Source organism: Pan troglodytes, chromosome 12 (genome assembly GCF_028858775.2).
Source record: "Pan troglodytes isolate AG18354 chromosome 12, NHGRI_mPanTro3-v2.0_pri, whole genome shotgun sequence".
Classification (NCBI taxonomy): Eukaryota; Metazoa; Chordata; class Mammalia; order Primates; family Hominidae; genus Pan; species Pan troglodytes.
The window spans coordinates 67,905,449-67,931,197 of record NC_072410.2 but is presented as its reverse complement, the minus strand read 5'-3'; the positions used below and the strand labels follow the sequence as shown (position 1 = coordinate 67,931,197).

At 42.8% G+C, this 25,749-nt stretch overlaps 1 protein-coding gene across 15 annotated transcripts in view; it reads left to right on the top strand.

Moving 5' to 3' along the window:
• Positions 1 to 4,217: 4,217 nt before the first annotated feature.
• EML6 (EMAP like 6) overlaps positions 4,218 to 25,749 on the top strand; it is a 251,024-nt gene continuing 229,492 nt past the window's right edge. For 4 of the 15 annotated variants that reach the window (XR_008546240.2, XR_010149133.1, XM_063789076.1 and 1 more), the window contains exon 1: positions 5,745 to 6,009. Coding sequence is in view for 5 of the 15 variants with exons in the window: in XM_063789076.1 (XP_063645146.1) it covers positions 5,813 to 6,009 (197 nt within the window). In the remaining 10 variants the exon portion in view is untranslated. The other 11 variants (XR_010149136.1, XR_010149135.1, XM_063789079.1 and 8 more) reach the window with 10 other exon arrangements.

Sequence of the window (25,749 nt, the reverse complement as noted above, 5' to 3'; positions counted from 1 at the left end):
TGATCGACTTCCACTTAATGAATAGTAAATATATCTTTTCCTCCTTATGATTTTCTTTTTTTTTTTTGAGACGAGGCAAGGAGGAGCAAGTCACATCTTACATGGATGGTGGCAGGCAAAGAGAGCTTGTGCAGGGAACTCCTGTTTTTAAAACCATCAGATCTCGTGAGACTCATTCACTATCACGAGAACAGTGCAGGAAAGACCTACCCCCATCATTCAACCACCTCCCACCAGGTTTCTCCCACAACACATCAGAATTGTGGGAGTTACAATTCAAGATGAGATTTGGGTGGGGTCACAGCCAAACCATATCACTGATATCTTAAATTCATGTTGTAACTAAGTTCTTCTCTAGCAAAGAATGTAAACTGTCTTCCAGATGGGGTTCTTCATCTATCTTTTGCATGTTATATACCTTTCTTTCAGGATTTTAGTTTGTGTTTGCTACGCCCTTTCTTTTCATCTTGCTCAGTTTGGATAGGGGCAGCTATTTCTAGATCATGTATCTATTCTGATATATTTTATATAAGTTATTGTTTACATCCTTCCCACTTTATCTAGGAATGAACTGATCTTCTCAGAGCTAAAATATGGTGGCTGACTACTGTTTCCCCCCCTCCCCACTTTTCTGTAGCCTAATATTGGAAAAGAGTAGAGCAGGAAAATGGGTGAAATCTACTGGGACTAAGTACAGCCTCCACTAAAAGACAAGGTTTTGCTCTTGCTTAAGGTACTATGAAATGACCAGTTCCAGGACGTATCCCACGCAGCCAAAGATATATCTCACACCTATGAATGTTGGATTATTCCTTTGACTCTGCATAGTACAACCATCATTCAACCACCTCCCTGATGATGGCAGGTCCTGGTGAAACTATTTTTGCTGAATACCTAAAGTAATATGTAGGATCTTCTCTAAACGTATGCCCCTTCTTCACCTCAGCCTCTAAAAATGTATACTTACATTTTACTTTTCCAAATTGGAGCATTTTTTGTGAGAATTTTCATGAGTTTTTCAACTTATCTTCTGTCCTTACTACTGTTTGTTGAAACTTTTTCCCTCTTATTATTTAGGAAACTTCAGGAAGTAAATTCTGAGACTTTGCCTTACTCAACTATTACTTTCTCATCGTTTAATAATAAATGGATCTATGTCTTGCGTTGGGAGGTATGGGAGTAGTGGTTAATAACACTGGTTCTGTAGTTGGACAGACCTAAATTTGATTCTGGTTCTGCCACTTATTGAATAATCTTGGTTTATTTTCTGGGTCTCAGTTTCCTCACATTAAAATGAAGTTATCTACTCAGGGTTGTTGTAAGGATTAAGAGAGATAAGGGATGTAAAGTGCCATTTATTTTTTCCCACAGTTTAAGAATCCTCTATTTTTAGTTAGGTACATGGTTGCCCAGAATAAAAACTAGTTCCTAAATCTCCTTGCAGCTAGGTATGCCTACATAACCAACAGCATATAAACAGAAAAGACTTGGGGTAGCTTTTTCTTTTTTATTTTGAGATCTCACTCTGTTGCCCAGGCTATAGTCTAATGGCGTGGTAACAGCTCACTGCAGTACATTTCAAAGAAGAGAAGGGTCATGGGGCACATCCTGGCAAGTTACTTAAACTTTCCTTACCTTCATTTCTTCATCTGTAAAATGAGGAAATAACAGTAACTACTTCATAGGATTATTACTGGGGTGAAGATTAAATTATCTGATACACGTAAAGCACCATTTATAGTGCCTGGAACATAGTAACTGCTATTCATTACAACAACATAATGTTATTATATTATGAGTTTTACTCATGCTTTTTAATACTGCTTATTTCCAAAGGATACTACCAGTCTTGACACTTTCAAGTAGAGGTTACTATCTACTGCCATATAGTAATGATTAACATTTATCTAATGCTTTACAAATTGTATTACTTTGTTTCATTCTTACAATTATCCTGTGGGGTGAGTACTGCTATACTTTATTAAATGAGGAGAGTAAAGATCAGAGGATTTAGTGATTTGCCTAAGGTTACAATTGTAAGTGGCTGACTCAGACTTACTCCTCCAACTCATCTAACAGTCTGGTACAGCATGGGGGTCATTAGTTATACTAAAGATAATTTAGGAAATGAATATGTTCTATCCATTTCTATTTAAGAGACTTCTTTTCAATACATTTGTGTTTGCTACACCCTTTCTTTTCATCTTGCTCAGTTTGGATAGGGGCAGCTATTTCTAGATCATGTATCTATTCTGATATATTTTATATAAGTTATTGTTTACATCCTTCCCACTTTATCTAGGAATGAACTGATCTTCTCAGAGCTAAACTATGTACATTTTCTCTGGAAAGTGTCTCTTCCTTTCTAGACCACTGCCACTATCTCTAACGCAGCCTCAAGCACTACCCCAGACTTCTAATACCTCATGCTTTGATTACTGCTTTCATTGCTATTCCCTTATTTTTATTCAAAAAATCAATGACTCCATTATTTTAAGGATACAGCGCAAACCCCTATGCTGAGCTCCATCTACAATCTAACCTTTCATGTGTCCTCTTGATCTTATATGAATTCTCCCTTGCACCAAACTGGGTATTCTCTTTAGTGTTCTCTAAATCCACTTTTCTGCATCTACACTTTTGTTTATTCCCTAAATGCATGTAGAACGCTCTTTCAATTTATCTTTACTTATCTCAATTCTATCTATATTTCCTAGTTCCTCCATGAAACTTTTCCTGATGTATTTTATCTGGAAAAACTCTTCCTCTTCTGAATTCTTATATAGAACTTACTGGCCAGGCACAGTGGCTCATGCCTGTAATCCCAGCAATTTGGGAAGCCGAGGCGGGCAGAACACCTGAGGTCAGGAGTTGGAGACCAGCCTGGCCAACAGGGCGAAACCCTGTCTCTACTAAAAATACAAAAATTAGCTGGGTGTGGTGGTGCGTATCTGTAATCCCAGCTACACAGGAGGCTGAGGCAGGAGAATCGTTTGAACCCAGGAGGCGGAGGTTGCAGTGAGCCAAGATCACGATATTCTAACCTGGGCAACAGCCTGTTTTGTCTCAAAACAAAACAAAACAAAACAAAAAGAACAACAAAAACTTACTGTCTTTATATAATTCATTTGGCACTGTTTTATGGCACGACATCATTGATCAACTATATTTTTGCTTCTATCTCAAACCTTTCTCAGGCCGTGTTTTTGTTTTTGGTAGTGTTCTTGTTGCCTAGCACAGTGCCATCTCACTTATTTGTTGATTCTGTTTCCTTAAAAACAAAGATGAGACCAATTCAAATCCTCTTCATTACTGCGGGCAGCAACAAATCATCCAAACTCTGGCACTTCCAGTTCTTTCGAGGTTTCCTACCAGGTCGGAGGATTGTCTTAAAACTTGAGGGAGATGAACTGAGTAAGCGATTACACTCAAAGCATGGGAGGGAAAGGACGTTCCAAACGTCCAATCCATCATCCTTTTGCAGCCTCTTAGTCACTGAGATTTTGAAATCTCTTTCCAAAGACTAGCTATGGCCCTAAATTGGAAATAGGCTACTTGAGAACACAGTGGATTCATAGTTCATCTCGGGCAGTTTTAGGAGAAATGCCACCAGCTTCTGCGTTTGAAGGCCAAGGTTAGCTGTTCATGGCGTGAGCACCTTCCTGCTTCCAAACTCTGGTTCTCTGTAAATACCCAAGTCCTCTAATTTAGGACGCAGGTCATGGGAAGACGCTGGTTCTTAGGGCAGAAGTGAGCTCACATTCCCAGCATTTTTCTTAAACTTGGCAGAACTGCACTTTAACAAATTAAAATCCATGTGAATGAAAAGGAAAACTTAAGTAGGAAACAAACTTAAGCTTGAGTCAGTTACAGCATGGTGAGGATGTCGGTTACAGCATGGTGAGGATGTCGGTTACAGCAACTCTCAGAGACCGATGAAGGAGAAATTCCAGTGGTGGGCTGGGAGACCGTCTCCATTCCAACTCCACTGCTTTTCTCTACAGAGACCCACGCACGCCAGCTCCCGCCTCAGTCACAAGGGAACGCCCGCGTGGGCAGGCAGTCGCCCTTGGTGAGCCGCGATCTCCTCACCCCGAGAGCCGCAGGCTCCGCTGACGCCGGTACAGGTCTCGCTGCGACTCCCTCTGGGCGCGCGGAATCCTGGGACTTATGGTCCGTTCCGCGCGCTGTCCGCCCTAACCGGCGCAGAGAGGACTACACTTCCCAGGATGCGTCGGGGGAAGAGGCCACAGGGACCAGGAGAGGGAGGGGGCGGCCCCAGTCCTCCGGGGCGTCGCTGTTTCCAAGCGGCGAGATCTCGCCTAGTAACCGTTAGCTGAGGTTCACTAGCGCGGCGTTGTGGCCCCGCCCCCGGAGCCCCGGCTGGAGGAAGAACCTGTCTCCCGCGGCGCCTCAGTGACGAAGTCCATCCCCGGGTGCGGGAGGCGGGGAGGGGAGGGCAGGCAGAGGATTTCGCTCGCTCGCCCGCGCGGGATCCGGGACGCGCCGGTGGCGTCCGCTGGCAGCAGAGGTTAGAGGCAGAGAGCGCGCGGATGCTCCGCGGGCGAGGCTGGTTCGAGAGTGGGAGGAGTGCGGGGCGCCGCCAGGGCGGCAGTGCGCGCGGGCCGAACAGTCCTGAGGGCGGGCATCCCTCGCGCAGCGCGCCGACCCCCGGGACGTGTGCGTCTGTGGGGGGTTGCTGTCCCCCGGGTCCCTCGGGCGACCCCGCTCCACGCTGGGCTCAGGGCAGGACCCGGGATTCCGTGGGACCCGGTGTTTAGCGCAGAGGTTTGTGAGAAGTACACGATTTTTGCCACTTGTTATTTAATTTCTCCTCGACCCGGAGCGTTTGTAGGTAGCGCACTCCCTCCGACTGCACTAGTGCCTCGTTTCTTCCGAGTAAGACAATCTTTCATGATGCGTATTGGAGTTGCTGATCAATGAGAGCTGCTAAGTTCTTTATGGCTTTCTCGGTGAATAGAAGGTTCACGGAGGATATGATTATTAAACACACAAATGAAAACTAATTGGAGCATCTAAAAAATGACCATTGCATATTCGCCCTCGCTTATTAGGGAAACAGCAAGCGTTCCTTCAAATCGCATCAGCAACTGCCAGGCAGCAGCATTTACGCATATTTCATATCATTAAGGAGATGGAACTGGAGAGAGAAAGCGGGAGTAGGGGACAATTTTTAAAAATACCCAACTTGGTTTAGTTTGGGGATAATTTTCTTGGATTGGGTGACTTATGCGAAAAATCTGTTTCTTTCTTCCTCGCTCTCGCTTCCTGGATATAGACTGTCAATTTCGGATCCAAAGACGGCGATGGCAGAGCTCACCCGGGTTGCCTGTCAAATCAAGGCTATCGCAGAATAAATCCCGCCGCCTGCCGCGAAGCCCCGGCGCACCGCAAACTTCAGTGAGCGAACTGGGTGATCGCTGTTGGGATATGCAGATTCCTGATGTAAAAGGCGGGGTGGCCCCCCCGAGAGCCTCTCCCGGGGGCCGGAGCCCGCAGGTGCAGTAAGGCGCGCGCGCCGGTGCCGGCGCCCCCAGAGCCGCCTTGCCCGGGTAGAGGGAGCCCGGCGCCCGGCGGGGTCTGGCGGCCGCACACCGGCGGCGGCGGCTTGTCTGCGGCGGCTGCAGCGGATGATGGTGGCGGCCGGCCCGCTGGGCTGTGCCTGTGTGTCGCCGCGGAAATCAGCGCCCTGCGCCGCGCGCTGAGCCCCTGCAGGTCCGCCGCAGCCCCAGCCTCGGCGAGGACGGCCCCGGCGCGCGGGGGGGCGGGGGGCGCGCGGGGTCGGCTTATCATGGCGGATCGGACGGCGCCCCGCTGCCAGCTCCGGCTGGAGTGGGTGTACGGGTACCGGGGTCACCAGTGCCGCAACAACCTGTACTACACGGCAGGCAAGGAGGTGGTCTACTTTGTGGCTGGGGTCGGGGTGGTTTACAACACCCGCGAGCACAGCCAAAAATTCTTCCTGGGACACAACGACGACATTATCAGGTAAGGGGGTGGCCAGGGGCGGCGGGGAGGGGTTGCGTGTGGAGGCTGGGAAGGTGGGAAGCGGTTGACCTGGGGTCGGATCCGGGAGCCCCGTGGAATAGAGGATTCTCTCTGGAGCCGCATGGAATTACTGAAGGGCTGCTGATTCTAGGGCCAGGGCAGAAACAGTGTGGGGAGTGTAGGTGAGGAGGGAGAGATGTCTTTTCGCTGTATCCCTCCGGAATTCTGGCTTTTAAATCTCCAAGGAGTTGAGTGTTCTGATGCTTTCTTGCTGTTCTTTCCTGCTACAAGTGGAAGGAGCCTGGGTAACTATGAAACACTTCTTCCTTCCCTAACCAGGTGCACGGTAGGACCAATAGCCTGAAGTGGGAGCATCATCTTTGGGAGGCTCCTCAGTGGGTTTCTCAGTAAGCAAGAGGATTAAAAAAGATCTAAAAGAAATTTTACTACTGGTAATTTGGAATCTTCATCTCAGATGCTTTGGACCTGGGAAATTTCTGCAGTGGGTGGGGAGTTTGTTCTCTAATATTTCACTTGGCAGTGTTTTAATGCCCAAAGCATATTTATACACTAAATGGATGCTTCCACAACATCATTGAGGTTATTAAAGGCTGGCAGCTGCTGGATCACAAAATCCTACCAGCCAACCCACACAATAACCAACATCTGCTAGCGGATGGCCCGAGACTGACTGACAGGAGAGCTCATTTGGATGAATGGCCATTTTAGGGGCCCTCCCGATTAAATTGAAAGGGGTTATATTGTGATTCTTGGCCCTATCCTCTCATCTTTGGACCAGACACATTTTCCTCCAGCCCTTGTCAGCTTTTATGTGAGCAAACAAGGTATGGGCCAGATGCTGTTCACAGGGAATCCTTTTCAGCCTTCAGCAGTTAAGGAAGATTTTCGTCATATGGGAGCCTCAGCCCACAGGGAAAATGACTTGCTGAGGATGGACTACAACTGACAGAGACCATATTTATACCTTCCAAACTTGTGTGTTTCATTGATGTAGAACAACTACCATTACATTCTCAGAATATTGCCACTTTTGCTCTAAGTTTGTCTTTCACAATGAAATAAATGAAGTGATGTCATGTCCATGCTCCTAATTTCTCAGTGCAGAGAATGATTTCAAAGATCAGCTTTTTTTTTTTGCTTCCTAATGATGTGCTTATATTCCAGAGCCTTTTTTTTTCTGAGACGTAAAGTTGAAAAATTGTTACAGAAGGCAAGCACTTAATATTCAAACTACAGATTTTTAAAAATCTTGACTTTTTTTGAAGATGGGAGCGCTAATGTTCTCAAGATTTAGTGGAACTAGCATGTAAAACTTTTTTCATGTCACGTATGACACAAATAGCTTTTTTTCTTCCCTCCCTAACATGGTAGTTGTTGTGCTTGGGGCATCCTTACATAGTTTTGTTCTGCAGATTTTGCTTCTCTAATTGCTAGGCTGATTATGAAAGTTACAGGTGCAAATGATTAACAATGACTCATGAAAAGGTTAGATGTTTAAAAATTTAAACCCATTATGTTTTTGCTCTCTCTGTCTTAATGCAGTGCTTTCCATTACAGCATCAAAATAAGATGTAGTCCTTTGGGTGAAGGGAGAGAGTGGCAATTAAACAGAAAATTCTCTGTGGTTAAATAATATTAATGTGACAGTTCACTGAACTACTTTGTGGATTTGAACTCCTAATCCTAATTTTTTCTCTGATACAAGGAAAAAAACCAAATGCACTGTTGAAGCTGAAGGTGGGAAAAGGGTGGAGTTGCAGTAAACCGTTGTTATGACAAGCAGCCGGGCTAGTGGGATGTGATGAAATCTAGCTTGGGTGGTTAAGGAAACATTCAGATTTGAAGAAAAGGTGAATGAAGTGATGTGTATAACTGGGTTTGCAGGGAGCCTTAACTGATGAAAGGAAAAAGAGACAGTTAGCATCTGATGTATTCATTAAGCTACTTTAGTGACATAGTAGTAAGCCTGATTTCAGAGAAAGGACTGTATTCATAATTCTCCACAATATTTGGTTGGGTCAGAGTATGTATAGGTGAGCAGAGCAGAGCAGAGTTTGGATATTTAACATCCAAATATGTCTTTGTACACAAGAATAAAATTAAGTTCAATGAATTAAGAAACACAAACCACAGATTATTATGGAATTAAGAGCTATAAAATTGGAATGTTTATGCTGTTCTTTTGCTTTGTCTTACCTATGTAAATATCTTTTTCTGGTGAAGGCACTGCACAAACCACAATGCACAATTTTTTGTCCTTATGAATTTTAATTCATTTCTGTGTATCCCGGTTACTATTATTCTTCCACCTGAAATATTGAAGTTTGTTATTAAATGGAGAGGACTATAGCTAAGGTTCTAATGCAAAAGTGTTTTGGTATTTTATTGAATCATTACATGAATATCAAAACTTGTTCGTTTCTAATTCTTGTTTCCATCAGGTGGGATAGCATAAGTAATTGTCCTCTTGGTACATAGCTTTTGCATTAGTTTGAAAGATATATTCATATGCATACATCTATACTGCTTTATTTTTTGTGCTGTTTTGCCAAGAATATTAACTATAAAGCAGCCCAACAAGTATTGATAACACACTCCATTTTATAAAACCATGTGATCTCCAAGATCATAATGAACCCTAATAATAATGTAGGTTTTGGCAGAGCTCATTAGGGCTCAGCATATGTGTCCTTCTGCTTTGACAGGCTATATGTCTAAGTCAGATTTTTAAAGATGTTGCTATGTGAGGCATAATATAATTTATTGAATGTGGAGGCTTAGTTTTATTCTCTTGAATATTACTTTTTAATTCAGATAACAGATTAGAAGATGATGCCATATTTTAGACCTGATAACATTGTGATAGAACAAGTGAATACTTAAAGTAATATTTGCTATTGGGCTAACAACAAGATGCAAATCAGGGCTTGATAGCAAGGACAGTAATAGAGACTGGGATAATTACTAACTTGGTTTCTACTTTAGGTAGTAGAACATGACACAGAGAATGGGAGTAAATGAAAGAAAAGCCTGTGAACACATTCATCCTCTGTTACTTCCCTTCCATTTTCACAGTGATTCCAGTTGAGACATTTATCTCCTCACTCTGGACCACTATATGTATTGCTTCTGGCTAGTTCCCTGTCTCCAGGTTCTTCTGCCTCATTTTCCGGCTCCCATTTGCAAAGGAGGTTTATGTACAATGCTGCTTTAGGGGAAAGGGCACTGACTTCGTTATCATGCACACTTGGGTATAAATCCCACTCTGCCATTTACCGGGGGTATCTGGGTGAGTGGCATCACTTTTCAGGGCCTTGTTTATTTGTGAAATGGGAATGACAATACCTAAACTGCAGAGTTGTAACTATTAGAAAAAAATGTATGCAAAGAGTTTAGTGTGGGGCCTGGCCCTTAGTTGGTGCTCAATAAATATTCTTAGTTGTGGTAGAAGTAGTATTTCACTAAACACACACACACCCCCAGAACAAAACAATGATTCATCATTGCTCACAGGCAGAAGTCCAGATTCCTAAGCTTTCTGTTCTCTCTCCTAACCTACCATCCTATCCTTATTTTCCTTTTTTAAAAAATCATAAATTGTTTGCTTCCCACTTGCCATATGATGACTCTGTTCTTCCCTGCCTCACAGTGGAATGATTCATCTTCCCCGCTGGCCCTTCTCTGTCTGTCCAGCCGCACCCCTCCAATGGCATAGCAGTGGGAGCTTGGACTTTGCTGTCAGTCATACTTGAGTTTGAACCTAGGACTGCCACCAGCTGGCGACTTTAATAAACCTCTTCGAATCTTAACTATCTCATCAGTGAAACAACTTTTCACTTATAAAATGGAGTTTTAAAGGTATCTCCTTTGTAGTTTGTTGTGGAGATTACATACAAAAATGTTTGGCCAGTGGTAAGTGTGCAGCACCAGGGTCCTGTTTGCATCTGCATCCTGCAAAGCCCTATCTGCTGCAGTCTCACCTCTCCCATGAGACCTTGTACCATCCTCAGATGAAGGGGCACCTTGCAGTTCCAAAACTTTGTGTGTTTTGTGACCGATGCTGCTCACTTAATATGTATCATTTAGGGCTATCGTTTCATTCTGTTTTCATTTGTAAGCGTATATAAGACTCTTGAGGCTGAGAGTGAATCTTATAACCAGAGCTAACATTTCCTGAGTGCCAAACTCAGAACTAAATGTGTATATCGATTGATCTGATCCACCCTCTCACAATCCAGTGAGATAGGCACTGTTGCTAACCCCAGGCTACAGGGGAGGCAGCTGAGGCACAGAGAGGTTGAGGATCTTGCCTGTTGTCACTGTCTGGCAGACTGTGGAATGGGAATTGGAACCCAGATTGGTCTGATTCCAAAGCTGCAAGCTTTGGCTTCACTGCTTTATGGCCTCTTATATTGTGGTCCCTACAACTGTGCCTTCCTCCTAACCAGAAGGTAGTAGATTGTTGCTCTTTGTAACTCGCTTATCCTCTGTTGGTCTATAAACCGTTTGATTTATTCAAGAATATTTGAAGTAGATCATTAGAATTCTGCCTGGAAATGGGACCATGTTTAAGTTTGCTTTAGAAACATCCCCAGCTCGGCCAGGCTAATCCCAGCAATTTGGGAGGCTGAGGTGGGCAGATCACTTGAGCTTGGGGGTTCAGGACTAGCCTGGGTGGCATGGCAAAACCCCATCTCTACAGAAAATACAAGGGCTGGCTGGGCATGGTGGCAGGTGCCTGTGGTCCCTGGTATTCCGGGACCTAGGGCCAGAGAATCTCTTTGGCCCAGGAGGCAGAGGTTGCAGTAAGCCCGGTTTGTGCTGTTGCACTCCAGCCTGGGCGACAAGAGTGAGGCCCTGTAACAAGAAAAAAAAAAGAAAAGAAAAAATTTAAAAAAGAGAAATATCCACAGCTTTGGAACAATGACCTGAAACAATGATCTATTAGAGATTTTAATTTAAAAAAATTATTTTAGTCAAAATTGTGACATGGCTCAAATAATCTAGTGCTGCAAATACAATTGAACTTGTTGGATTTGAAGAGACAGGTCTAACAGCCATGATTGGGCCTGGAGTGTCAGGTAAGCAAGTTCACATGAAGGCCTAGAGATGTGACTTTATATTCTTTAGTCCGTTGACCAGTTTGAATAAGAGAAATATGGAGGTAACCACAAAGAATCGAATCCATATTAAGTTGAGTGCTTGCTCTGTACCAGAAACTTCATGTATATGTCATCCTATTGAATTCTCCCACCCTCAACACTGAGAAATAGGTCTTCTCATTTTACACTGAGAAATGGCTCTGAGAGGGAAAGAGATTTAATCAGAGTTGCTCAATGGTACCATCCTACTGCTCATTGGATCCCACTTACTCTGTGCATTGGAAAGAGCGCAAAGTGAAAGCTTTTGACGGAAGCTTATAATGATCTTCATAAATGATTGCATTATTGCTCTTATTAATAAATTATAGTCTTGTGATTTTTATTAAGATTTGTTTATTCTCTAAGTTGGGTGTAATTTATTCTTTCATATTTGTTAATTCATCAAAAACTCATTTTACATCTATAATGTGCCAGATGCAGGGGGTATAGCAGTGAACATGACAAAGTTTCTGCCGCCTCGAAGCTTACTTTCTGATGGGGGAAGCCAACAGTGAATGGACAAGAAAATAAGATGACTATAGATTGTGATAAGTGCTAAGAAGAAAAATAATCACAGAGAAACTGGGTTGAATGGGGGTATGGAAGCCACCTTAGGCAAGATTTCCAGAGCAGCTCTCTAGGGAGATGGCATTTAAGCAGAAACCTGAAGGGTGTGAAGGGGAAGACAGGTGAAGATGTAGTGGCAGAGAAGAGGTTATGTGCAAAAGTGCCAGGGTGGGAAGAAACTTAATGTGCCTAAAATTCTGGTATAGATAGCCAGAGAAAGACCAAGGTCATTGTAATTCTCATCCAGGTCATTAATGCCTCATGGGTTTTGGTACCATATGCCCTAGATTTCCCAGGACAGTCACAAATATTCCATTCAGTTATTGTTGTGGATACTTGTTCTTGTCACATCATGAATCTAATTTTTAATTCAGAAATATGAGGCCAGGCTCACTCCTGTCATCCCAGCACTTTGGGAGGCTGAGGTGGGAGGATCGTTTGAGCCTGGGAGTTAAGGACCAGCCTGGGCAGCATAGGGAGACCCCATTGCTACAAAAAATTAAAAAATTTAGCCAGGCATGGTGGCATGTGCCTATGGTCTCAGCTACTTGGGAGCCTGGAAGGTCAAGACTGCAATGTGCTGTGATCACACCATTGCACTCCAGCCTGGGTGACAGGGCAAGACCCTGTCAAAATATATATATATATATATATATATGACTGTGTTTTGTTTTGGAAAATGTGGTTGCCACATAATGGGTCACTGCTTGAAAACATTGCGCTGAACTATACTATCTTATAAAGAATTGTATCAGTCCCACCAACCCCATCAATCAGTCATTTGGATGACACTGTGATAGGTGAAAAACTGTTCCCATGGCAGCAACCCTAATTAGGCAACACTATCCTGCAGCCTCTCCTATCCTCAAGGTGTGGATCTGAACACCTTTTTGAAGCACTGTGAAATTGTTTTCCACAACAGCCACACCATTTTAGCATCCCACCAGCAATGTATGAGAGATCCAATTCCTCCACATCGTCAAGATTTACTATTGTCTGTCTTTTTTTTACTATTGCCAGGCTGCTGGGTGTGAAATGATATCTCATTGTGGTTTTAATTTTCATTTCCTTCATGACTAATGATATTGATCATCTTTTCATAAACTTACTAGCCATTTGTATATCTTCTTTGGATAAATGTCTATTCAAATCTATTACCCATTTTTAATCAGTTTGTCTTTTTATTGTTGAGTTCTAAGAGTTTTTTTACATATTCTGGGTATAAGTCCCTTATATATTATTTGCAGACTTTTTTCCCATTCAGTGAGTTGTCCTATTCACTGTCTTGGTGGTACCCTTGGAAGTACAAAAGTTTTTCATTTTGATGATGTCCAATTTATTAATTTTTTCTTTTTTATGCTTTTGATGTCATATCTAGGCAACCATCACCTAATCCAAGGTCATCAAGATTTACTCCTATGTTTTCTTCTAAGAGTTTTATAGTTTTAGCTCTTACATTTAGGTAGATGATCTATTTTGAGTTAATTTTTATATATGGTGTGAGGTAGGGGTCCAACTTTATTCTCTTGCATGTGGATATCTGGTTGTCCCAACATCGTTTGTTGAAAAGACTACTTTTTCTCCATGAAATTATCTTAGATGCCCACAGCCTTTGAATTCAGCCAGTAGGGGACTAACTTCTCCCATGTAGAAGATGCTGAATGTTTGGGGATCCAGAAATGGAAATCATCATTAAAGAGGTTAACCTAGAAGAAATAGAAACCATAGGCTTTGGTTGCTATTCTGTATTTGTAAAGATGCTGTTTGAGCTAATGAGTGACATATAGATTTTTATATATTTATGAAGTAAACTATAACTTAAATAGTGAGTGCAGTATTTAGTAACTGCTGGTTTAGTGACCAACAACAGTCTATGCATTGGATTTGTTTACTCCCAAAGGTTTTTGCTTTTAAAAAATGATTTTATAAGCATCAGCCTTGCTGCTGGACACAGGTCTGTTGAGCCAGCGGAGGAGGTGAGTGGTATGGAAAGCAGGGGGAGTTGTAAGAGAGGGTGCTCTTTGACGTCTACTCTTTTATCAGTTCATTCCTTTCTTCCCCTAAAGGGAGGTAGGCATCTGGATGACCTCAACTGGAATTTGAAGGATTCTGGGATTGTCCACTGGTTTGCTGCCTGCCACTCCCTTTCCCATTAACACAGAGGAGGGGAGCAGCAGGCCAGCCTACCTCCTGGGGATGAAAGGAGCTCTCTCTGGACTGGTAATACCTTAATAGGCTGGTCAGAGAATTTTTCTAAGGCTATGGAGAATTATTTTAAGGCATGAGCCTTCATTTTTAGTTTAACTGCTGTTTAATAATGCCAGGAAAACATTTTTCTGTGTTATGAGTTGATTTTATGGATAGGAATAAAACAAGATTCACAAATGACAAGATGTCTTCTAAGTAAGGGATCATCAGTTGCAAGAAACTTTTTCAAAGAAGTACAGTTGAGGAGATTACAAGGTGACAAGAAAACCTTTTGGAACTCAATTACAGGGAGTGTGGCTGGTCTCTTAGGCACTGCACAGTATCACGCAGGTATTCTTTCTCTAATTATTTCTCTTGGAAGTGTCCCTGTGCATCACAGGGATTCACGTCTCTGCTTCTCTCTGGACAATACAGGCTTTTATTTTCTCTGGCTGCTTAACTCAAGGATTCATTTTGCACATGGCCACCCTCCCAAAAATCCACCTCAGTCCCCTGAGTACAATCCGTCTTGGTCCTACAGTACCAACTGAATCAATCTTTTGAGTCTTAATTCCAAATTCCCAGGAAAGAGAATCGAATTGCTCTATCATGGGTCAGAATGTCTACCAGGTCCAAACAGCTGTAGCCTGGAGGGTGGGACAATGTTTCCAAGGGCTGCCCCTTTAAAGAAGATTCCCCACCCCTAATAAAGGGGGAATAGACTGAGAGAGAATAAATGGCAACTTTACTACAGAAGGTGGAGTAGAAGAGAAGGAGGCAAATGATTTCTTGATGCACAGAAAAGGACAGTGATGAGAAATACTGAGTTGAGGACAAGAAAAGGTAAGTAAAGGGATACTAAAAGGGCTTACATTAAAAATATTGGTGATATGGCCAGGCATGGTGGCTCACTTCTGTAACCCTAGCACTTTGGGAGGCCAAGGTGGGTGGATCACCTGAGGTCAGGAGTTCAAGACCAGCCTGGCCAACATGGTGAAACCCCATCTCTACTAAAATACAAAAATTAGCCGGGCATGATGGCGGGTGCCTGTAATCCCAGCTACTCAAGAGGCTGAGACGGGAGAATCGTTTGAACCCAGGAAACAGTGGTTGCAGTGAGCTGAGATCGCACCACTGCACTCTAGCCTGGGTGGCTGAGTGATTCTCCATCTCAAAAAATAAAAATTGGTGATATGATATATCATGGAGTTTTCACTTCTCATAAGAGACTGTGCCGAAATGTCTCCAGACAGTGCTAGGCAATGGCTGGTGGCCATAGCCTTGGAAGGCCAGTTGGGCATTAAGTGTTTGCCCACTGGGGTGCCAGTGCTACTATTAAGGGTTTTTTATCCCCTGCTGGTCTGGTGTCAGGGGTGATGGGTTAGAGGGGTGCAGATGGAAATGAGGCTGATATTGGCAGGCACTGGGGAGGTGGCTTGATGGTACTCACAGGAGGCTTCCTGGGGCTGGCACAGTGGCCAAGGTAGTGGAGGTGGGGATGAGGGACAGCTGTTATTTACCAACTGGTAAAGAAATAGTTCCATATTTTAACTGGTAGAGATACTGGTGCATACCTGCTGAACATCAACCATGGCAATGAGTGAAAAGGTTTCACGAGTGAACCGTTGGATGATTTAGTGAGTGTAGCTATCTAACATATTTTGAAAATGAATTTTCCTAAGGCTAGATTTAAAACTTGCTTAAGGCTCCTTATTGCCTGCATGATGAGAGTCAAACTCCCACAAGATGTTCTCCACGGTCTGTTATGATCTTCTCCCTGGCTTCTCTTCCAGCCTGATGTCCCTCCCTGTCTTAACATCCTCCAGCCACATCACACACCTTGCAGTTTCCTGAATCTGGCATCCTATTTTGTGTTTCCTCATCCCTGTGTGTATCATTTTGGTTGCCTGAAATGACCCCTCCTTTCTCCACTTATTCAGTCCTTCACTTCCTTCAATATCAATGCAAGTGTCACCTCTCCCTGAAGCCTTATCTGACAGCTCAAGACTATCTTGTCCTCCTTTCTCTATGCATCTGGGCTACCATGCACGTTCCTCCCTTCTGGAGTCATTGCATCGTGTTGCATTTGTTGACTTACCCATGTTTCCATCTGGTTTGAATTTCATGTGTGTGTCCCTGTGCCTAGCACCTTGTCATGGGCATAGTAAGTGCTTTGGATATTATTCTTTATATTTCGAATTATTTGGAAGGAGCAAGGTGTGAAATAGGGGTGAGATTTCTATAGAACTCATTGTATACATACTTTGTGAAGATAAAAACCCAAAAATATTATTCTCAGCTGGCATTGAGAGGCAGGATTCAGAATCTTCTTTTTTAAGAGAATATTTGAATGGCAATAATGACTGATTATTGCTGTGTTCTTAGACACCAAATTTGATTTGACTTCTTCCTTATACTTCTCTACTGGCCTAGATGGAAAATACAGCCATTGAGGACATAATGTTTCCTACTGGAATATGGCCATGGCCCTTACAATGAATGAGACATTCCTTTTGAATGTTTGTGCTTAAGGTATTTTGACTGTATTATAAGAAAAATCATGATTTGCATCCCTTTCAATGTAAGAAATGTGGTCTTTTAAGCAACTTTTGAAAATATGTTGAAGTGTTTATAAGAGGGAAGTGAAGTCCAGATGTCTGCAGAGATTGTAAGGCAGCATCTGCCAGCTCTAACTAAATTTGTCTTTCCTGGCCTAGAAGAGTTTTACCCAAACATACAGAAGTAGGGGTTCGAGGGAAGACCCCTGGAGAAAGTGACTTTTGAAGGCTGAAGAGCGGTTTGGCAGGGAGGTGGAAAAAGAATGGGGAAGGAGGGAAAGACAGGGCAGGAACAGCTTATGCAGAGGCTCAGGGGCTTAAAATAGCAGGGTCCCTTGAAGCAAGAATAAGTAGCTCAATGTTACCAGAATGACAGATGAGAGTGAGGAGGGTACGGTGGGAGATGAAGCTGGATTAAGTGGGCTGGAGCTAGATAGCTAAGGGATTTACCACTCATTCCACAAGTTATGGAGACCAGTGAGTTCATTTAAACAAGGCAAGAGAAGGCCAATTTACATTTTAGGAAGATCATTGCAGGAGTATTTCACTTTGTTTTTATTAACCTTTTCTTCTGATTCCTTTCTCCTCTTTTCCTTCAATGCCAGACTTCTCAGAAGAGGGAGCGTGGCATTGTGCATGGGGATTGGGGTCCCATGGGATTGAACACTGCATGGGCTCTGTCTCTAACCAGACATGTGACTTTGGGCATGGCAGTTACCTTTTCTGGGCCTCGGTTTCCTCATTTATAAATCCCTAAGATCCTTCCAAAATCTCTTCTAAGTTAAAGTCATGAGGTTCTTAGTTGTCTCCATTTACTACCCCCATTTTCTTTATCTCTCATTCACTTTTCAACATAGTGAACTGGTTTCTACTTCCGCCAGCCACTGGAGTTCTCTGGAGCGACTTCAGTGACCTCCATTGCTAGGTGGAGCCACATCGTGCTTAACCTCTTCACAGCATTGGGTCAGCTGATCACCTTCTACTCAGTGCCTATCCTTTTCTTTCCTCATCATTGTGGTCCCCTGGTTTTCTCTTACCTCCCCTGCCCTTTGCCTCTTCTCCCTAGGCCTACCTGATACATACAGGGGCCGGTCAGTGTCACTGATGACATTTTCTTGCCAAAAATGCATGGCCTCAATCTAATAATGAGGAAACAGACCAATGCAAATTGAGGGACATTCTACAATACAACTGGTCTGGACTTGGCAAAAAATGTTATTCTTGTAAAAGACTAAAACAGATTGAGGGAATGTCCAGGTTAAAGGAGACTAGAATTATAGAACTAAATGCAATGTGTGACTTTGGATTGGGTGGAGAGGGGTTGCTATATATAACAGTATTGGGACAATTGGTGAAACTTGAATGTGGGACTATATATGAGGTAACAGCTTTGTGTCACTGTTAAATATTCTGAATTTGATTGTAGCAATGCAGTTATATAAGAGAATGTACTTATCTTAGAAGATGTGTGCTGAAATACTTAGGAGTGAAGAATCATGATGGCTGCAGTTTACTCTCAAATGGTTCAGTAACGATGACAGCAGCAGCAACAACAATAATAATGCATATGTTTTCTTTTTGTTTTTGTTTTTTTAAGATGGAGTCTCACTCTGTTACCCAGGTTGGAGTGCAGTGGCGCGATCTCGGCTCACTGCAACCTCTGCCTCCCGGGTTCAAGCGATTCTTCTGCCGCAGCCTTCTGAGTAGCTGGGATTATAGGCATGCGCCACCGTGCCTGGCTAATTTTTGTATTTTTAGTAGAGTCAGGGTTTCATCATTTTGGCCAGGCTGGTCTTGAACTCCTGACCTTAATAATGCATGTGTTTTATGTGTGTATGCATTGTCTTCTTCAAGGCATCTGTTCTCTCCTTTTCTCTTCATGCCATGCTCTTTTCCTAAGACCTCTTACCCACTGCCTCTTCCCTGCTTCCATCCTTGCCTTTCCCTTCTATTCTAAACACAGCAGCCAGAGTTATCTGGTTACAATAAGTAATTGCAGTCTTTGCTGTATAAGGTTGTGCGGTTGAACAGGTCGTGTCAATTCTCTGCCTTGAACCCTCAGAGGAAAAGCCAGAGTCCTTGTTATGGCTTCTGAGTCCCTATTTGGGGATTTGGCCCCTTTTACCTCTGCGATCCAGTCTGTTTTCCCTACATTCCTTGATCCACTCCAGCCACACTGGCCTTCTAGCTGCTGCTTGAATACCCAGGTGCTCTTCTGCTGCAGGGCCTTTGTACTCTTTTGCACTCTTTCTGCCTGGATCCTTGTCCCCTCAGACATTCACATGACATTACTCACTTCCCTTAGGTGCCTGATCAGTGTTACCTTAACTGATTACTCTATTTAAAATTCAAACTCTTCTCTAACACATTCCTTATTGCACATCCTTGTTTTTTTTCCCTTAGTATTTCTTTTGATCCATCTTGGCTCTTTAAAATATAAGCTGTATTTGGGCAGGGCTGTTTCGTTCACTGCTCTGCCTATAGTTCTCATAATGGAGCCTGGCATGTAGAAGGCGCTTAAGAAGTGTTTGTTGAATGAACAAATGAAAGACTTGTGCATGACTTTTATTTGTTTTTGGATGATACCCTTAGAATTTCTGCTTAGAATAGGACTTCTTTTTTGTACCCCCTTTGACAGGCTATGAAGCCTATAGACACCATCTCAGAATAATAGGCTTGTTTGTTCTGTTTTACACTTTTATTGCAGTGTAATACAGATACAGAAAAGTACATATATCATAGTGTACAGCTGGATCAATTCTCACAAACCCAACACACCTGTAACCTTGCTCACATCAAAAAATCAATACCATCCATACCACAGACAGCACCTCATGCCCTTTTCCAGTGACAATCCCCACTGCAAAGGTGACCTCCATCCTCACTTTTAAGAGCATAGCTTAGTTTTGCTTAAGGTACTTTTAAAAGGAATGGTACAGTTTGCATTCTTTTATGTCTAGCTCCTTTCAGTCAATACTATGTTGATGAGATTCATTTGTGTTTCTACATGCTTATTTTCAGTTCTATATTTTTTGTTGTGTGGAAATACTGGAGTTTATCTGTTCTACTGTTTATGGGCCTTTGGATGGTTTGCAGTTTCCTTTGGCTACTCGTACAAGCATTCTAGCACAAGTGAACATATATGCAGTTCCACCTAGGAGTGGTATTGTTAGGTCACGGGGTGCACATATGGTACTTGCTAGATACTGTCAAATGGTTTTCCAAAGTGGTTGCATCTGGCCAGATGCGCTGGCTCACTCCTGTAATCCCAGCACTTTGGGAGGCCAAGGTGGGCAGATCACATGAGACCAGGAGTTTGAGACCAAAGTGGTCGTGTCAATTTATACTTCCACCATCACAGAATAGTGTTTTCTCATGTATAAAGTAAAATACATACGTATATTCTATAGGAAATTCTTTTGAAATATGGTTATAAAAATAGTTTTAATATGTAGGTATATTTTATATGTGCTTCTTTATTAACACATACAATTAAAAGTTTTAGTAGTTCTTATAATTACTATGATTTAAAAGTAGGGATGAATATGCCTGATGTTTGAGATATGTGCAACAAATGTAATGTGATATGAAAATTCTGTGTTTTACCAGTCACAAGGTTGCAGGTGCTGCTAACACTTCTATGGTTTGTTGATTACCTTTTGAATGATAGGAAATCTTAGTGTGTTACAAGTTAGTGAAAATGAAGGTATAATTTTTAATCTAAGTTCATCAACCTCCTGAAATCTATAAAAGGGTACATGGACCCCCAGGTTAAGAACCCCTTAAGGAAAATGACTTACAACAAAGATTTCTTGAGTGCCTCCTGTGTGTCATACCCTGTGTGAGGCGCTGGGGACCCAGCAGCACACAGCACACAGCACACATCTCCTCTCAATGAACTTGCAGTCACGAGGGCAGGAGTCCACATATGCACAGCCAGATATGGTTAGTTACCCAAAGTGTGTGAGAGCCTCAGGACATACTCCTAGCCCATTCATGGGAGGCGGTTGGTGGTTAGGGAAGGCTTTCTGGAAGAAGGGGCATCATTAGATTTAGGCTCTATACCTGTCACTCTGGCTACAGTGTGGATAATGGATTGGAGGAAACAAGTCAGCAAGCACTTGAAGTAATCCAGGTGTGAAGTAATTGTGGTAGAATGCAAAGAGAAGTATGAATACGTCCTGGAGACTCTTGATTCCTGGTGATGGATTGGATATGGGAGAGGGCATTGGGAGTAGGGTAGAAAGAAGGCAGGTAGGTGTAACGTAGTGGTCAAGTTTCTGACTTAGTCAGCTGGTTGAATGGTGATGACCATTCACTGAAACAGAATGAGGAGCAGCTTCAGGGTCAGGGGAGATGAGTTCAGCTTTGAACATATTTAGATTGAGGTGTCTGTGAGACATCCAAGAGGTGGTTATACATTTATATGGGCCCTTGCTTAGGAGAGAGCTGTGAGAGTTTCAGTGTATGTGTAGGAGTGGGTGAGATACCCAGAGAAGGTAGGGAGGAAAGAAAAGATCCCAGGGTCAGGACTTTGAGAAAGATCAACTTCTTAGAAACCAGCAGATAAAGGGGTACTTATGAAAGATGGGAATGGTCACAGGGGTAGGAGGCAAACCAGGGAAGTAGAATGCCCTTGAAACCAAGAACAGAGAGAGTGTCAAGAAGATGCTCAGCAGACTCAGCAGAGTAGAAGAAGGTGAGTCTGGAAAACGGCCCAGTGGATTTAGCAATAAGAGGTCATTGATGAATTGCTTTTACTACATAAACACTGGGAATGATAATTTTTCTCTGGATTGTACTTTCATCTGGGTTTTAAGCTTTCTGTTATAGCAATACGAATGTCCAAGGGTCATTTCCTTTCAGGTTTACTTTTCTTCTTACATCTGCTTTATATATTTTCCTCATGCTCTAGTGAGTTTTATGCTGCAGTGGTAGTAGGCAGTCCTTTCAGCTTAATGACTTCTATCTCTAGCAGACTCTAGCTCTTTTTTTTTTTCTTGGGACAATAAGAGATATTGTTACAGATGTTGCTTCTTGGTAAAAAGTCTTGCAGGCCTATTTTTCTGCAGAGTAGATACGAACACATTCACTTTGACTGGCCCTGTTTATGTATGTGAGGGGTTGGCCTACTGATAATGACTTTGCAGGTCATCTTTCTTGCCTTGAGTGAAATTCAGTTTCTAGTCCATATGATAAAAATGTAAAAGAAGAGATATAAATTCTATAAATTTATAATTATTTTCTTCCCAGAAGGTCAACAACTTGGATTTTTTTATAATCTATGGGAGAAAAATGAGAGGCTACTTAAGTTAAACAAACGGGTTCAGTGCTTACTCTGTAAATGACAGTGCAGGCCACACGATCACAGCGATCCAGACAGGAACCACTGAGTGCCTGGATACTCCTTCCCTCCTCATTCTTATTGTCCAGAGAGCCCCAAGTGCAGCTGATCTTGGCCTCTCTATCTTACTGCTTCTGCCCTGGTCCACATCCCTGGTTTTGTGTGGATGGTTACAATAGAGTACTAACTGGTCTCCCGGCTTTGATGGTTACTCCCCTAGCCCATCCTCTGCTCAAGAACCTGGTGAACTTAAACAAAAAAATTCAGATTTAATGAGCCCACTCCTAAGGATTCTGATTCAGTAGGTATAGGTGTGAGGCCCCAAAATCTGCATTTAAAAAATTGCCATAGAAATATATATATAGGTGTATATAAATAAGTACACACACACACACTTCCTTGCTCTTTCTGTTAAGATTACTAAGAAAGCAGTGACACATCAGCACCAGAAACATGACTAGCACCAAGAATTCAGTTTCTAAAGACTGTTCTCCACAAAAAAGAACAGAACTCCTTGGAGAAAAAGCTGATTCTAGGCCTGGGGCAGTGAAAGCACAAGATACATCTGGAATATCTTCTTGTGCTAGAAAATATAGCAGTGCTTAAAGAATAAGGGGAGATATTAAAATGACATGAGAGCCATCTTGAAGGGACTTCCATTGGCGACATCTGGGATAATTTGAGCATGAATTATAATCTGTAGAATAAAATAAAAATCCTTGCATCCATAGTGATATAAATAACTCAATGCAAAGCTCTTCCTTGTGTAGAAAGCCAAGTATTAAATATAGCTGGAATGATGGAGTTAGAAAACCAATGGATGCTATAACTAGTGATGAAGTTTTGTTGAGAAACGTGATTTTACATTGTCCTCCACCACCAGATAGTTAATATTTACAAAGGACAAACAATAAGTACAGTGGAGAAACCTGGCAACCCACCATAACTAAATTCAAATTAACATTCATAACAATGGGACAAACCATACCATTAAAAGAAAAAAAGATTCCTCAAGTGGTTTTAGTCTCCAGAATTTCTGCTCTATGCTAGCACTGGAATTAGTGTTCTGTGGCACAGATCTGATCTGTCTCTGCCTTGCTTAAAAACTCCGGCCAACTCTATTGCTTCTGGAATGCGACCCTACCCCCACCTTTTTGCCATTATCTCTTGCCACAGCTCTGTTTCCCCGACTTTCCTACCTTTGGTCCCATCACCCATACTCCTTGCAGTAAGTCAAAGGGTATATGTGTCTCCATGTTACTGCCCACAGCCTTGCTGCTGAAAGTGCCTTCCAGGTCTCTGGAATCTGAATTTGTGGCAGATTCATATAAGCCAAGAGACAACTACAGTGTCACCATCTCTGTGAAGCCCTCCCTGATTTCATGGGGGCAGAACTAATGTCTGTTTCCTCCTTGCCACTGTAGCATTTTCTCCGTCTCTTAAACACGTCTCAATTCTGCTATGACTTTCCATTTGTGTGTCTCTCCACCCCAGTTATGCAGGCGACTGGCCCCTCTGTGTCCCGGAGGCTCTTTATGTGGTGGAAAAAGCTAGGGCTTCAGTGCCAGTCACACCTAGGTTTGAATCTGATTCTACCACTTCTTAGTTGTTACACAGCCAGCCTCAGCTTCTTCCTCTAGACACACTGGTAGATTGTTATTGAGAATTCAATTCAGTAAAGCATATAAGGAGCTTTGCAAAGTGAGTAGAAGAATGACATAAAAGAGAAAGAAACCTCACTCTAGGCCCTGAGTAAGTTTTTTCACACGTAAGTCCTCACTGAATTTCATCATTGATAGGTCTTTGGAAACTGTGACTTTAAACAAAACAATGTACAACAAACCAATTTTACCGTCAGCCGATTGATATAAAGAGTTAAATTCCTACGCATATTTCTGGCCACAGGAAAATCACTAACCTAACTAAAGACCAAAATGCTTATCATATTAAACATTAAAGTAAATGGGAGCTATCTAGATGTTTAAGAAAAGTTAATAAAAACTAGTAAGATAATGATTTACTCGTTTATTCAGTTCAGGGTCCCGGGTGGCTGGAGCCTATCCCCGCAGCTCAGGGTACAAGGTGGGAACCAGCCCTGGACAGGACGCAGTCACGTCGCAGGGTGCACGCACACACACAGTTGCACTCATGTAGCACTTATGGAGACACACCAGTTCACTGAACATGCACATATTTGGGATGTGGGAGGAAAGCAGAGCACCTGGAGAAAACCCTCGCAGACGTGGGGAGATTGTGCGAACTCCAAATGACAGTGGCCCTGGCCAGGAATTGATATTTTTTCTCATCAATGTTGTAACAAGACAATGTTATTCAAGGACCTGCTGTATATATCTATTATTTTCAAAGACGTATTTTATATATATGCATTTTTCCCTGTAATCCTGAAGAGAATTCAGAGGTATAGTTACATGGCTAGTAACCAACAGACCCAACTTTGAACCTATTTCTGACTCCAAAGCCATGTTCTTTCTATTACATGGGAACTCATAAACCAGGAGAGACAGAGCCAAAATTACCTTAAATAAGAAGCCCATAGTGAAAAATATTAAGCTAGAGTTGTAGTCTCTAAACTTTTTTTGATTGTATACCTCTCTTGGTAAAATACTCTTGTGCAACTCCCACCATAGGAATATTTGCTTTTTTATATATTTATGTTATATACTTGTATTATTGTGCTAACATTATATTATAAAACACATATAACATTTACATTAAATTTATATGTGAATGCAATTTACACATAAATTTCTTACTATACTCCCCCAAATCATCTTGCACGTATCTTTGAAAACCCCTGAACTAGAGAATAGAGGAAGGAAGGTAAATTTGACTAGTGGGGTTTTGGAAGAACCCATTCTGGAAGAGATGGCATTTGGGTGGCCTCTAGGAGGATGTTAGGAAGTTAGCTGGCACACTGGGTTGTGCATTGCAGGTTGAGGTCACAGTTAGGATGAAGACAATGCATTGGACAATTCTGGGCATTTACATTGAACAATGGTAGTTGGGCCAGAGGAGAGTTGTGGGGGGTGGGGGGAATCTAGAAGATAATAACGTAGCACACTTAGAAATGCAGCTCTGAGACAGGCGGCCTTCTGAGCTAAAGAGATTGCTTTATGTTATCAGTCTTTTGTGGGGAAAAGAAGGACCCATAATGGTGGTAGCCTAGAAGAAAACAAGAGCTGGTTGAGTGCCTAAGGGGCCAGAGGAAGGGATGTAAACCCATGGGAATGTCCTTGGGTGGCAAAGTGACCCCGAGGGATAAATTTGCAGGAACATGTAGGTGATTTCACATTTGGACTGGATAAAAATCCAAATGCGGAGGTGAGCCATGGAAGCTTTGAAAGATGTTAGTGACTGTGACTGGATCTGGATTTTAGACATACAGACTTATAAAAAAGTAGCATGGACAGGGGAGTGGGGTGTGCAGAGTCAGGGAGGCCAGTGTGAAGGAATGACCTCTGGAACGCAGAGCAGGGGGAGCAGGAGGGAGACAGTGGAGAGGCAAAGGGGGCATTCATGGGATGAGGAAGTGGGAGAGGGAGGAGCAAATGCATTAGATGACTAGGAAGTTGTGGGTCAGTTAGGGGAGAGAGGGACCGAGGAGGAGGATTGGGTTCTGGGGTGGGAGGATGGGGGCCTATTTCAGACATGCTGAGTTTGAGGTGCCTATTGAAAATTTAACTATGGACATTAGAAGTGCACAGAAGAGACCTTGCCTATTCAGGTGTCAGTCACCACTGTATTAGGTGCAACTAGAAGGATGGGAATGCATGTGTATAACACAACACACACACGTCCACACACACACACACACACACACCCTGCCATGCAGGCCTTCCCAGTGAGGGAGTGAGGTAAAGAAGGCATTGTGGGGTGCGGAGAAGAGGGCCTGCCTGCCTGC